The sequence below is a fragment of the Scylla paramamosain genome, chromosome 3, assembly GCF_035594125.1.
Source record: "Scylla paramamosain isolate STU-SP2022 chromosome 3, ASM3559412v1, whole genome shotgun sequence".
In the NCBI taxonomy this organism is placed as follows: domain Eukaryota; kingdom Metazoa; phylum Arthropoda; class Malacostraca; order Decapoda; family Portunidae; genus Scylla; species Scylla paramamosain.
Genome location: NC_087153.1, coordinates 23,501,511 through 23,516,510, shown reverse-complemented (window position 1 = coordinate 23,516,510; position 15,000 = coordinate 23,501,511). Strand labels below are relative to the sequence as shown.

General features: G+C 38.5%; 1 protein-coding gene across 4 annotated transcripts in view; it reads left to right on the top strand.

The window, feature by feature from the left end:
- The window catches only part of LOC135093042 (vacuolar protein sorting-associated protein 54-like), a 351,426-nt gene that overhangs the window by 334,104 nt on the left and 2,322 nt on the right, over positions 1 to 15,000 (top strand). For 2 of the 4 annotated variants that reach the window (XM_063991923.1, XM_063991915.1), the window contains exons 28-30: positions 5,998 to 6,113; positions 6,417 to 6,668; positions 8,182 to 8,316. In XM_063991923.1, the coding sequence (XP_063847993.1) occupies positions 5,998 to 6,113; positions 6,417 to 6,668; positions 8,182 to 8,316 (503 nt within the window). Of the gene's footprint in view, positions 1 to 5,997; positions 6,114 to 6,416; positions 6,669 to 8,181; positions 8,317 to 15,000 lie in introns of those variants that run through there. The other 2 variants (XR_010263179.1, XM_063991929.1) reach the window with 2 other exon arrangements.

The window sequence follows — 15,000 nt, the reverse complement described above, 5'->3', positions numbered from 1 at the left end:
CTCAGTCTTTAAATATGAAACTCAAGAAAATATCCGGCATTATTATGAAGATAAAAGAGGTTCAATTACGCTTTTTTCTCATTTTGTCATAATCTTGTCATTAAATACATTTCTGACAAAAATCATACTCAAAGAATACTCATTCCGGGCATATTCAGATAAGAATGGATCTTCTAATCCTTATGCTTAGATAATATTATTGATATGGTGGATTGTATAAGGAAGACTTGTAGAGTGATGCTTATATTGGAAATGCTCCACGCTATAACAATGTATAACATAACAAGCGACAAAGAAATCAAGATCTGCAAGGTAACTTTCGATAAGAGGCAACTTTTGATTGATATACCTGAGTGTACTGAAAGCTACCAGTTTTTATTTTATTAACATCAGCCATGCATGTGCAAATAATCTTGTGGCTTTCAACTACGTACGTTTGTGCTACTCGGCTATAACCCACTTCTCCTTTCTATCCCATCTTGACAACAATGCAGTATATCCTGACACAAAAATGGCTTATACAAGTATATTCATCTAAACTTATTTTTGTGATGAGAGTTATTCTGATATGATTATATGTCTACATTAATTTCTGGTTTATTTCAAAGCATTTCATGCCCAAATACACACTTTGGATCCGAATGAAGATTCACAAAGAAAGCCTAGTTTTGAGGATACATTTACATATAAAAGTGCACCAGTCTAACATTTTCAGACGAAACTACATCTTTCTGATAGATTTTGATGTGCTTTAAATGAATCTAGTGAGGAGCCAGTAGACACCTGCCGAAACGATAATTACTCCCAGCACTGTATCAGGGGGTACTGTGAACCTATCATTAAACCCAGTTGTGACCTCACTGAACGTTTCCCTTTGTGTCTTACAACACAAGGGGGGCAGTCACAGCTTGCCCTCTAAAGACAACTCTCTTCCTTCACACAAAACTACATGCATCTAATTACACAGACCCTTCACTCAAAATTCAAAATTATCATGGCGACTCCTACACTAGCCAACCTTGGAGTCGTCATCCGGGGAGGGGACCACACATGTCCCCAGGGAGGACTGCTCTTCTGGTATTGCCCCTAAGTGTTTTGACACTGCCCTCAAATTTTTCTTCATTAACTTCTGAAACATTCATGGTCTAAAATCAAATTTTCAGTCTGTAGAACACCATCCCTCCTTTCCTAAACCTCATCTTTTTCTTCACTGAAACACAGGTGTCTGAGGCAACTGACAGTAGCTCCTTTTCTGTTCCCTCCTACTTTCTCTATCCTCATTTTTCAATCCAAAGCTGGATGTTGCGTCTATGTGCGCACTGACTTAACCTGCTCTCGTGCCCACACTCTTGAATCTTTCGAGTTTTCCACCATCTGGCTATGACTACAGAATCACTCTCAAACTAAATTGATCTGTGCTGTATACCTCTCACTTAACTCCTTTGATTATAAGAAATTCTTTGACAACTTAACTTCCAAAGTGGAGCACATTCTGATTCTCTTCCCTTTTGCTGAGATCTCCATTCATTCTTGGAGACTTCAAGGCCTTCCTTTCCCTTCACTAACCATCATCCTGGTGAACTAGCCTTTAACTTTGCTGTCCTCCACGACCTAGAGCAACTGGTGCAATACCCTACTCGTATTCCTAACCGTCTTGGAAATACGCCCAACACTCTTGACCTTTTCCTAACCTCTAATCCTTCTGCTTATGCTGTCACCCTACTGTCTCTGTTGGGGTTCTCTGATCACAGTTTCATATCTGTATCTTGCCCTATTGTTCCAATTCCTCCTTCCGTGTCAGTGACCTGTCTCTGTGTGCTGAGCACATAACAAAAGTGATAATGTCTGGCATGAAGTACTTTTCTTACTCTTTTTCTCGACCTAAACCTTTCAAACCTTGGTTTAACACAACCTGTTCTCATGCTTTACATGGTATATAGGTGGTCCACAAAGGGTACTTGAGCTCTCCATCACCTGAATCTAATGCCAGGTCTGTTATTCAACTAACCAAAAACTTCATTAATAGAAAATGTCAAAATCTTTCAAGATCCAACTCCACTCATGACTTCTGGCAACTACTTAAAAATATCTCCAATAACTTTGCTTCTTCATCATTTCCTCCTTTATTTCAACCTGATGGCACCACTGCCATCTCTTGTATTTCTAAAGCTGAATTCTTCGCTCAGACCCTTGCTAAAAACTGTACCTTGGATGATTCAGGGCTTATTCCTCCCTCTTCTTCACCCTCTGACTACTTCATGCTACCCATTTAAATCCTTTGCTGTGATGTTTTTCATGCCCTCGCTGGCCTAAACCCTCAGAAGGCTTATAGACCTAATTGGGTCCCTCCTGCTGTTCTCCGAAACTATGCCTTCATGTTTGCACCTTGACTAGTCAAACTCTTTCAACTTGGTCTATCAACATCTACCTTTTCTTCTTGCTGGAAGTTTGCCTACATTCAGCATGTTCCTAAAAAGGGTGACCGTTCTGATCCCTCAAACTACCGTCCTATTGCTTTAATTTCCTGCTCATCTTAAGTTTTTGAAACTATCTTCAACAAGAAGATTCTTAAACATCTATCATTTCACAACCTTCTATCTGATCGCCAGTATGGATTCCAACAAGATCGCTCTACTGGTGATCTGGTTTTCCTTACTAAGTCTTGTTCATCTTCTTTTCAAGATTTCGGTGAAACTTTTGCTTTTGCCTTAGACATATGAAAAGCTTTTGATAGAGTTTGGCACAAAGCTTTGATTTCTAAATTACCTTTCTACGGGATCTATCCTTCTCTATGCAATTTCATCTAGTATGCTGTCTGACCGTTCTATTGCTGCTATGGTAGACGGTCACTGTTCTTCTCCTAAATCTATTAACAGTGGTGTTCTTCAGGGTTTTGTCCTGGCACCCACTCTCTCTTAGAGGATCATTCATCAATGATCCTCTAAATCAAACTTCTTGTCCTATTTACTTCTACGTTGATGATACCACCCTTCTCTTTTTCGCGTCTTTTCATAGATGTCCAACCTTTCAGGAGGTAAACAATTCACGCAGGGAAGCCACAGAACGCCCGACTTCTGATCTCTTTAAAATTTCTGATTGGGGCAGAGCAAACTTAGTATTGTTCAATGCCTCAAAAAAACACAATTTCTCCATCTATCAATATGACACAATCCTCCAGACAACTATACCCTCTTCTTTGATAACACTCAACTGTCCCCATCTTCTACAATGAACATCCTCAGTCTGTCCTTTACTTATAATCTAAACTGGAAACTTAACATTTCATCTCTAGCTAAAACAGCTTCTATGAAGTTAGGTGTTCTGTTCTCTGCCAATTTTTCTCAACCCCCTAGCTGCTAACTCTGTACAAGGTCTTTTTCCGCCCATGTATGGAGTATGCTTCACAAGTAGGCAGGGGGGATGGTTTCCACTCATACTACTACTTTTGTCAAGGTGAAATTAAAAGGCTTTCGTTTTATCAGTTCCTCTCCTCTAACTGACTGTCTTCAGCCTCTTTCTCATTGCCACAATAATGCATCTCTTGCTATCTTTTACCGCTATTTTCATGCTAACTGCTCTTCTCATCTTGCTAACTGCATGTTTTCCCATCTCCCACGGCCTCACTACACAAGACTTTATTCTTTCTTACATCCTTATTCTGTCCATCTCTCTAATGCAAGAGTTAACCAGTATTCTCGATCATTTATCCCTTTTTCTGGTAAACTCTGGAACTCCTTGCCTGCTTCTGCGTTTCCTCTTTCCTATGACTTGAACTCTTTCAAGAGGGAGGTTTCAAGACACTTATCCTTCAATTTTCGATGATTCTTTTGATGTTTCTTTTGGGACTGGCGCCTAGGTGGATTTTTTTTCCACCAGTTTTGTTTCCCTTGGCCAGTTACATAGAAAAAAAAATTCCACAGCAAATATATATATATATATATATATATATATATATATATATATATATATATATATATATATATATATATATATATATATATATATATATATATATATATATATATATATATATATATATATATATATATATATATATATATATATATATATATATATATACGCATGAGACTTAAAAAAAAAAAAAAATGGAGCTTAACTAAACCTAACTAAACTAAACTGAACCTAGCCAAATCTGACCTAATTAAATCTAACTAAACCTAACTTAACCAAACCTAACCAACTAAACCTAACCTACCTTAACGAAAAATTTAATAAAAACCAGTATCTCAGGAACAAACAATTTACAACGGTAAAGATATACACTAATGTGTTATAGTATATGACCCAAGTACTTCACTGAGAAGAATTTATTTATATATATTTATTTATTTATTTATTTATTTATCTATTTAATTTAATTAAATTTTTACTTTTTCATTTTATTTTATTTTATTTTTTTTTTATCTATTTATTTATTTATTTATTTATTTATATATTTTTTTGCCGTGAGACGGATGCACTCAAGGAAAGAAGACCAGTGACGCCTTCCGCTTTTAGTGTTTCGACCTCGACCTTGTATTTTGCCGATAACTTTTGATAGAAACGAAAGAATCACACATTAAGTTTTGTTGATTGTGCTAGAAAAATGGTAAACATATTATTTTATTTTATCTTAGTAATTCATTTATTTTTTTGCTTATTTATTTATTTATTTATTTATTTATTTATTTATTTATTTACTTACTTGCTTCCAATTTTTGTTTATCATAAATAATTTATTTTTTAAAGCTTTTATGCTTTAAAAAATATTTATGATAAACAAAATTTATGATAAACAAAAATTAGCTTGTATTTTTTTTTTCTTTTTGTATGTGTCCTACGAAACAGGAAAAATAATTTATTATACTTTATTATAACAATAAAACATGCAATGCACACCACCAACCTTCCTCCTCCTCCTCCTCCTCCTCCACCACTACCACCACACCACCACCTCCTCCTCCTCCACCACTACCACCACCACCACCACCTCCTCCTCCTCCTTCTCGTGCATTATCTCATCCTTTTATTTATTTATTTATTTATTCACTCATTAATTTATTTTCTTCTGACTTCCCATTTCGCCAACTCCTCTATGTTTCTTCCACGTGTTTGTAATCATACCCGAGTCATTTTCTTCCTCATTTTCGTCATATGCATTTTGCGTCTGTCACTGGGTGGTGAGAGTGTTCCCAGCTTGTAGTATATAATGAGATTACACGAAATGAGTAACTTGATGCTGAAACTCAAGCTGTTACGTATAATTTAAGTAAAGCTGCTACGTACTGTACAAGTAAACTGAAGTTGCTACTTAATGTACAAGTAAAAAGCACCACCACCACCACCACTACCACCACTTTCAGACGGAACGTATAACACTAAAGATAAAAAAAAAAAATAAATAAAAAAAATAAAGTACTGAAGGTTTCTCACACATTCCCACTTTCTGATACTCAAGGACACCCAAAAACTTATTCACGTGGTCAAACATTACAAAGAGAAAATGACACTCAACAATAATCACTAAACATATCTGCTTTAGAATTTTCAATAACCTACAATCAGCTTCAATTAATTCGATCTCATATTGAGACACACAACTATTGTACAGCCTGGAGATCCTTTCCCTATGTACAGAGACTTTCCTTCTATTTTTACCCTCATATGCTCTATTATCCTCAGTTTTCTTGCGTGCTCCATCAATTTTTGTTTCTTATACCACTTTGGAAGAGTGCCCCTTACTAATGATATGTCGTAAATAAAATCTTCATAACAGTTTTTAAGTTTCATCTATAAAATACCCATTCTCCTTCATCAGATTCTTATTTCTAAACTAAGTGATACATAATGAAACATTCATTATAACCACATGGTCTTTTTTTTTTTTTTATTGGAGATGGCTTTTATTAAATAATTCACTTAAGTATTAGTTTAATACCAACAGCTCCATGATGCAAGTATCTACATTCACCTCATATCTTTCGTCTCCTCCGCCAGGCTACAAGAGGACATCGCTGAGCGTATGGGTACATCAGGTCAGCACGTTAACATGGTGCAGGGTCTCACACTGTTGGTACAGGCTCTCTCAGCCATTCCTTGCATGTTCCTTTGTGGTGAGTTCGATGAGGCAAGTGAGCAGGATGTGAGAAAATCATGGGCTGTAAAGAAAAAAAACAAGCAATTGCCAAGAGGCATCAAATAAGTTGACCACTTCAAAATTAGGATGTTGTATTCTGTCAGAGAGAGAGAGAGAGAGAGAGAGAGAGAGAGAGAGAGAGAGAGAGAGAGAGAGAGAGAGAGAGAGAGAGAGTAGTCATCTTTTCTTTGATTTGCTCTAGTAGCGTTATCTTATGAAATTTAAAAGATTAAAGGAAGACCATGTTAACCTCCATCCTCCCTTGTTCCCCTCTCCTCAGACTGGTTCATGCGGCGATTTGGAGCCCAGAAGGTAATTAGTACCGTGCTCTTCCTGTACTCGCTGAGGCTGCTTGGTCTGGCCGCTGCGAGTCACTTGGGCGTACTTTGGGTCACTGCGCTCGTCGAAATGATCAACGGACCCTGCTTTGGCCTAGGTTATACCGCTATTGTTGTCCACGCCTCCTCCCTCGCCCCACGTGGTTACTCCACCACCGTTCAGAGTGTAGTGGGCGTCTGCTACGGCACTCTGGGTATGTGTGAGTGGAATAGTGGTGGGTAGTACCAAATTACACTACCGAATTTGAGTACTCATAGCAGTAGTGACAACTTGTTTTCAGCATGTACTATTAAGCAAATTTTGTCGCTTCTTGGTACTGATGCTACAATTTATTTATCAATTTTCGTGCATTGTGATAAAAAAAAAGAAAAAGAAAATCGATTAGTCATGCATGTTGTCTTCTGGCCCAGTTTTCGACTTTCTTCACAGGGATGAGATATTTGACATACTTATGGCATTTTCTCATAATTTCATGTGATCTGTCATATGCTATATGCCGATCATGAATGGCATCTGGAATCCTTCTGTCATACACCAAAAGTTTGATATTCTATGGGGACTAACTATGCTATGTTGTCATACCTACGGAATGTCAAGACCAAAGAGTAAGTGAATCCTTCAGGTGAGGTCAGGTCAAGAATGTGGTAAGGCTGGGTCGCTGGAGGTGACCAGGGTCAGGCGGTAAGGTGTGGCTGTCTGAAACACAATAACTCTTCCTAATAACGGGCGGGATGGGGTGGACATTCAGTTTGATACATATTCTACTGATACACACTCTTTATACATACTTCGATTCTGCTCATATAATGACCAGTGCTTTCACTAAATATGATTATAATATTGATACAAAAATTAATATAGATCAAGTTAATTAATTTTGTAGTAACGGTGCTAGTTGTGACGGTACTTTTTTGTGCATGGGGTGCCCATCTATGATAGTAGTAGTAGTAGTAGTAGTAGTAGTAGTAGTAGCAGTAGTAGTAGTAGTAGTAGTAGTAGTAGTAGTAGTAGTAGTAGTCCGAGTCAAAGAAACCAGTTTTCTTACGTTAGATTACCGTACATTTCCTTGGACATACGAGGTAGGGGCAGAGACGAATGAGCATGAGCGTGATCTCTTTGAGTGAGTATAGATAATAACAACTCTACGTAGTATTACAGAGGATACTATATTGGGGACCAGACTAACTTGGTACTCGGAGTGTTGGCTGTTCCTGTCCCACATTGGAATCACGTTCACAGTTGAAAGACATATGAACACCTCTCTCTTTCGCTCATACTGTTATCCTTTGCCTTCATTATTGTACAATTATGAGTTGTTATATACGGCGGCATGTTTTTTTTTTTTTAATGGCTTTCGATTTGATGATGGAACAACGACGCTGTATATCTTCTGGTACACTTGGTAAAGCATATAAGCCATGCGACACTGCCACCCCAGTCTCCTTGACATGTGAATACCTCAGGTCGCCCTCTGCTGGCCATTGTCAGGTCAGGTCGCTCCAGGGTTGAGGTGGCACAGCGCGGAGAAGTACAGCAAGCACCCCGAGTATCAAGTTAGTCTGGTTTCACTATAACCATGATTAGCGGTATGATTATGACAAAAGTAAAAACGCTAATGATATTTAATGACGATGAAGAAGCAACTGACGGATGTTGTCTATATGAGACATTGTGGATAATAAATTACACAGAACTCTTGGCGGCAGGATACGCGGGCGCCAGTTTCGTGGGCGGCGTGATGTACGAGGTGATGGGTGGGGAGTGGTTGTACTTGGTTACTGGAGCAGCTGCCTTCTTCACCTGGACACTGCACCTCTCCTACATAACTGTGTGCCCACCAGGTATGTTAGCATTCATCATTCTCTCTCTCTCTCTCTCTCTCTCTCTCTCTCTCTCTCTCTCTCTCTCTCTCTCTCTCTCTCTCTCTCTCTCTCTCTCTCTCTCTCTCTCTCTCTCTCTCTCCACCAATACATATCTTATTTAATTTCATTTCAGTTTAATCATCACTTCTCATTTATTGTCTCTCATACGAGTATGTTCAGTCAATCCTCATCCTCATTCCTAATATTTTTTTTTCTTTGTCACTTTCTTTCGCATACCTTCAATAATATTATTAGTATACCACACATCTTCTGAAGGATATTTTTTTCCCCTCCTTCTCCTCCTCCTCGACCTCCTTTATCTCCCTCCTTCTCCTCTTTCGTTTTCATCCATCCTCATCCATCTCTCCTGTTGTTCATTTCCCCCAGGCATTTAATTTTAGCATTCGTTTTTTCCCATAGAAAATCCCTCGTCAGTAATATATATATATATATATATATATATATATATATATATATATATATATATATATATATATATATATATATATATATATATATATATATATATATATATATATATATATATATATATATATATATATATATATATATAGATAGATAGATAGATAGATAGATAGATAGATAGATAGATAGATATAGATATAGATAGATAGATAGATAGGAGGAACGAAATACAGAAGCAGGAAGGGAGTTCCTGAGTTTACCAGAGAAAGGGATGAATTATTTTAGAATACTGATTAACTCCTGAATTAGAGAAGTGAACAGAATAGGGGTGAGAAAAAGAAGAAAGTCTTGTGCAGCGAGACCGTGGGAGGAGGGGAGGCATGCAATTAGCAAGATCAGGAGGGTAGTTAGCATGAAGATAGCAATAGAGAATAGCAAGAGATTGCGGCGATGAGAGAGAGGCTGAAGAGTCAGTTAGAGGAGAGGAGTTATTAAGACGAAAAGCTGTTTATTCCACCCTGTCTAAAAGAGCGATATGAGTGGAACCCCCTCACCCCATGCATGGGAAGCAAACTCCATACATAAATGGATAAGGCCCTTGTACAAAGTTAGCAGCTGTGGGGAAGGGTGAGAAAAACTGGCGGAAACAACGACTCAGAACACCTAACTTCATAGAAGCTGTTTAGCTAGAGATGAGATGTGAAATTTACAGTTTAAATCATAAGTAAAGAACAGACTGAGAATGTTCAGTGTAGAAGAAGGAGGCAGTTAAGTGTAACCGAAGAAGAGGGGGTTAGATGTCTTTTTTTTTTTTTTTATGTAGGAAGGACACTGGCCAAGGGCATCAAAAATCTAATAAAAAAAATGCCCACTGAAATGCCAGTCCCATTAAAGGGTCAAAGCAGTGGTCAAAAATTGATGAATAAGTGTCTTGAAACCTCCCTCTTGAAGGAATTCAAGTCATAGGAAGGTGGAAATACAGAAGCAGGCAGGGAGTTCCAGAGTTTACCAGAGAAAGGGATGAATGATTGAAAATACTGGTTAACTCTTGCGTTAGAGAGGTGGACAGAATAGGGATGAGAGAAAGAAGAAAGTCTTGTGCAGCGAGGCCGCAGAAGGAGGGGAAGCATGCAGTTAGCAAGATCAGAAGAGCAGTTAGCATGAAAATATCGGTAGAAGACAGCTAGATATGCAACATTACGGCAGTGAAAGAGAGGCTGAAGACTGACTGTCTTCAGCCTCTCTCTCACTGCCGTAATGTTAGAAGAGAGGAGTTGATGAGACGAAAAGCTTTTGATTCCACCCTGTCTAGAAGAGCAGTATGAGTGGAACCCCCCTAGACATGTGAAGCATACTCCATACATGGACGGATAAGGCCCTTGTACAGAGTTAGCAGCTGGGGGGCGGTGAAAAAAAAACTGGCGGAGACGTCTCAGAACACCTAACTTCGTAGAAGCTGTTTTAGCTAGAGATGAGATGTGAAGTTTCCAGTTCAGATTATAAGTAAAGGACAGACCGAGGATGTTCAGTGTAGAAGAGGGGGACAGTTGAATGTCATTGAAGAAGAGGGGATAGTTGTCTGGAAGGTTGTGTCGAGTTGATAGATGGAGGAATTGAGTTTTTGAGGCATTGAACAATACCAAGTTTGCTCTGCCCCAATCAGAAATTTTAAAAAGATCAGAAGTCAGGCGTTCGATGGCTACCCTGCATGAACTGTTTACTTCCTAAAGCGTTAGATGTTTTCGAAAACACATGGAAAAGTGCATGGTGGTGCACCAACATAGGAGTGGATAGGACAAGAAGTTTGGTTTATAAAATTATTGATGAATAATAGGAAGAGAGTGCAGGGCAGGACAGAACCCTAAGGAACCCCACTGTTAATAGATTTGGGAGAAGAGCAGTGATCATCTACCACAACAGCAATAGAACGGTCAAAAAGGAAACTTGAGATGAAGTTATAGAGAGAAGGATAGAAACCATGAGGGGGTAATCTGGAAATCAAAGCTTTGTGCCAGACTATGTTAAAAGGTTTTGATATGTCTATGGAAACATCAAAAAGTTGTGAAGTTATAGATGTTTAAGAATCTTCCTGTTGCAGATACATTAAAATCTTTAGAGAGGCAGAAAATTAAAGCAATAGCAGTTTGAGGGATTAAAACGGTCACCCTTTTTTAGGAACAGGCTGAATATAGGCCAGTTTCCGACAAGAAGGAACGATAGATGATGAGAGACAGAGTTGAAAGGGTCTGACTATGTAAGGTGCAGTTTTGGAGAACAATAGGAAATACTCATCAGGGCCATAAGTCTTAAGAGGGTTAAGGTTGGCAAGGGCATGGAAAACATCACTGGGAAGGATCTTAATGGATAGCATGAAGTAGTAGGAGTGTGGAGAAGAAGAAGGAACAAGTCCTGAATCATCTAATGTAGAGTTTTAGCAAAGGATGAGCTTAGAGTTCAGCTTTAGAAGAAGGTGAGATGGCAATAAGAACATAAGAACATACGAAATGAGGGAAGCTGCAAGAAGCGACCAGGCTTACACGTGGCAGTCCCTGTATGAAACACTCCTACCTATTTCCATCTGTTATCCCCATCCATAAACTTGTCTAATCTTCTCTTAAAGCTCTCTAGTGTCCTAGCACTAACTACATGATTACTGAGTCCGTTCCACTCATCTACCACTCTATTTGAGAACCAATTTTTTCCTATCTCCTTCCTAAACCTAAATTTTTCAAGCTTGAACCTGCTATTTCTTGTTCTACCCTGGTTGCTGATCCTAAGAATTTTGCTTACATCTCCCTTGTTATAACCCTTATACCACTTAAAGACTTCTATCAGGTCCCCTCTTAACCTACGTCTCTCTAGAGAATGTAAATTTAACCGCTTCAACCTCGCTTCGTAAGGAATACTCCTCATCCCCTGTATCCTTTTAGTCATTCTCCTCTGTACTGATTGTAATAGACCTATATCTTTCCTGTAATGTGGGGACCAGAACTGCACAGCGTAGTCTAGATGAGGTCTGACCAGCGCCAAGTATAACTTTAATATTACTTCCGGCCTTCTACTTTTAACACTCCTAAAAATGAATCCTAGTACCCTATTTGCCTTGTTTCTGGCTTCTATGCATTGTTTCCCTAGACGGAGTTCAGAGCTAACTATAACTCCTAAATCTTTCTCGTACCCTGTACCTACCAGAGTTTGGGTGTTTAATGTGTACCTATTGTGTGGGTTTCCTCTACCTACGCTAAGCACTTTGCATTTATTGATATTAAATTGCATTTGCCATCTATCCGTCCATTCATTCATTCTATCTAAGTCTGTCTGCAAGGCGATGGCATCCGCTTCTGACCTAATTAATCTACCTATCTTTGTGTCATCTGCAAATTTACTAACATCGCTACTAATTCCACTATCCAAGTCATTGATATATATTAGAAATAATAATGGCCCTAATACTGATCCCTGTGGCACCCCACTAATGACATGACCCCACTCGGATTTCGAGCCGTTTATTAGCACTCTCTGTCGCCTGTTACCAAGCCATGACCCTATCCAACCTAACACCTTCCCATCTATCCCGTGCGCCCTAACCTTTTTCAGGAGCCTTTGATGGGGCACCTTGTCGAATGCTTTACTAAAGTCCAGATATAAGATATCATAACTATCACCATTATCTACTGCCTCGTACACCTTACTGTAAAAACTTAACAAGTTTGTCAGGCAAGACTTCCCCTTCGTGAAGCCATGCTGTGACTGATTTATCAAGTTATGTTTGTCTAAATGTTCCCTAATGTTCCTGGCTATTATTGACTCTAACATTTTACCTACAACTGAAGTTAAGCTGACAGGTCTATAATTAGACGCTAAAGTTTTATCCCCTTTCTTAAAGATGGGTACTACATTAGCCTGCCTCCACATTACTGGTACCTCACCCAACTCCAGTGATTTCCTAAAGACAGAAACTAACGGCTCACTAATAATCTTTTTACATTCCTTCAGTACTCTGGGATATATTTCATCAGGTCCTGGTGACTTGAACTTTTTTAGCCTATCTATCTCCTTTTAGCCTATCTATCTCCAATGGTGCCATCATGTTGAAATAAAGGAGGGAAAGATGAAGAAGCAGTTATTGGAGATGTTTTCGGCTAGGTGCTAGAAGTCATGAGGGAAATTAGATCTTGAAAGATTTTGACACTCTATTAATGAAGGAATTTTTGACTATCTGGAGAACAGACTTGGCATGATTCCAGGCAGAAATATAAAGTGCATGAGATTCAGGTGTAGGAAGGGTCAAGTACATTTTGTGTGCCATCTCTTTATCAGGTATAGCATGAGAAAAGGGTTGGAAGGTTTAGGTCAAGAGAAAAGTGAGGGATGTTCATCCCCATGCCAGACATTGTCACCTCTGTTATGCGCTCAGTATAACAGAGACAAGTCTCTGACATGGAAGCAGTAGTCTTTCTCCCCCCCCAAAAAAAAAAAAAAATCAGAATTATACCTCTTATTAGCAGAGGCAAAACACCAGAAGCATCTCCACTTTGTAGGATCCCGAGGGGGAGAGAGGACAACATACAGATATGAGGTTGTGATCGAAGGGATCAAACGGAAAAGACAGGGTGACAGCATAAGCAGGATTAGAGGTTAGGAAAAGATCAAGAATGTTGGGCGCATTTTCAAGATGGTCAGGAATACGAATAAGGTGTTGTACCAGTTGCTCTAGGTTAAAAGGCTAGTTCACCAGGATGGTCAGTGAAGGGAGAGGAAAGCCAAATCTAGTGGTATACTTTAAAGTCTTCAAGAATAGAGATCTCTGCAAAATACGAGTAGAAGAGTCAGAGTGTGCTCCACTTTTGAACTTAAGTAGCCAAAGAATTCTTATAGTCAGAGGATTTAGGTGGGAGGTATACATCACATATAAATTTAGTTTGAGAGTGACTCTTGAGTCATAGCCAAATGATGGAAGATTCAAGAGCGTGGGCACGAGAACAAGTTAAGTCATTGCCTACATAAATGCAACATCCAGCTTTGGAGTGGAAATGAGGATAGAGAAAGTAGGAGGGAACAGTAAAAGGGTACTGTCAATTGCCTCAGACACCTGTGTTTCAGTGAGGTAAAGAAGATGAGATTTAGTAGAGGAGAGGTGGTGTTCTACAGATTAAAGATTAGATCTAAGGCCATGAATGTTGCAGAAGTTAATGAAAAAAAAAGTTGAACGGGGTGTCAAGACACTTAAGATCGTTACCAGAAGAGCAGTCCGACCTGGGAACATCCTTGGTCTCCTTCCTAGATGGGAACTCTGGGGCCGGTGTAGGAGTCGCCATATATAATTTAGAATTTTGAGTGAAGGGTGTGTATGTAATTAGGTAGATATAGTTTTGTGTGAAGGAAGAGAATTGTCTTTAGAGGGAGTAATTATTGTTTCGGCAGGTGTCTACTGCCTCCTCCTCCTCCTCCTCCCCCTCCTCCTCCTCCTCCTCCTCCTCCTCCTCCTACTGCTACTACTACTGCTACTATTAGTACTACTACTGCTACTATTACTACTACTGCAGTTACTACTACTACTACTACTACTACTACTACTACTACTACTGTTGTTGTTGTTGTTCTTGTTGTTGTTGTTGTTGTTGTTGCCGCTCTGCTGCTGCTGTTGCTGCTGCTGCTGGTCCTGCCGCATATACCTCATATATATATATATATATATATATATATATATATATATATATATATATATATATATATATATATATATATATATATATATATATATATATATATATATATGAGGTAAGCAGGGACACACCAGATTTCCTTCTTCATTTACTGCAGCATTTCGTCTTCACAGAAGGCATCATCAGGCTAAAGAAAAAAAAAGAAAGATAAAAATAAGTACAAAGGTACTTATTTTTAGATTTTTTTTTTTTTGCTTAATGATGCCTTCTGTGAAGGTGAAACGCTGCAATAATATATATATATATATATATATATATATATATATATATATATATATATATATATATATATATATATATATATATATATATATATATATATATATATATATGTGTGTGTGTGTGTGTGTGTGTGTGTGTGTGTGTGTGTGTGTGTGTGTGTGTGTGTGTGTGTGTGTGTGTGTGTGTTTATGTAGGAAGGACACTGGCCAAGGGCATCAAAAATCCAATAAATAAAAAAAAGCCCACTGAAATGCCAGTTCCCTAAAAGGGTCCTAAGCTGTAGTCAAAA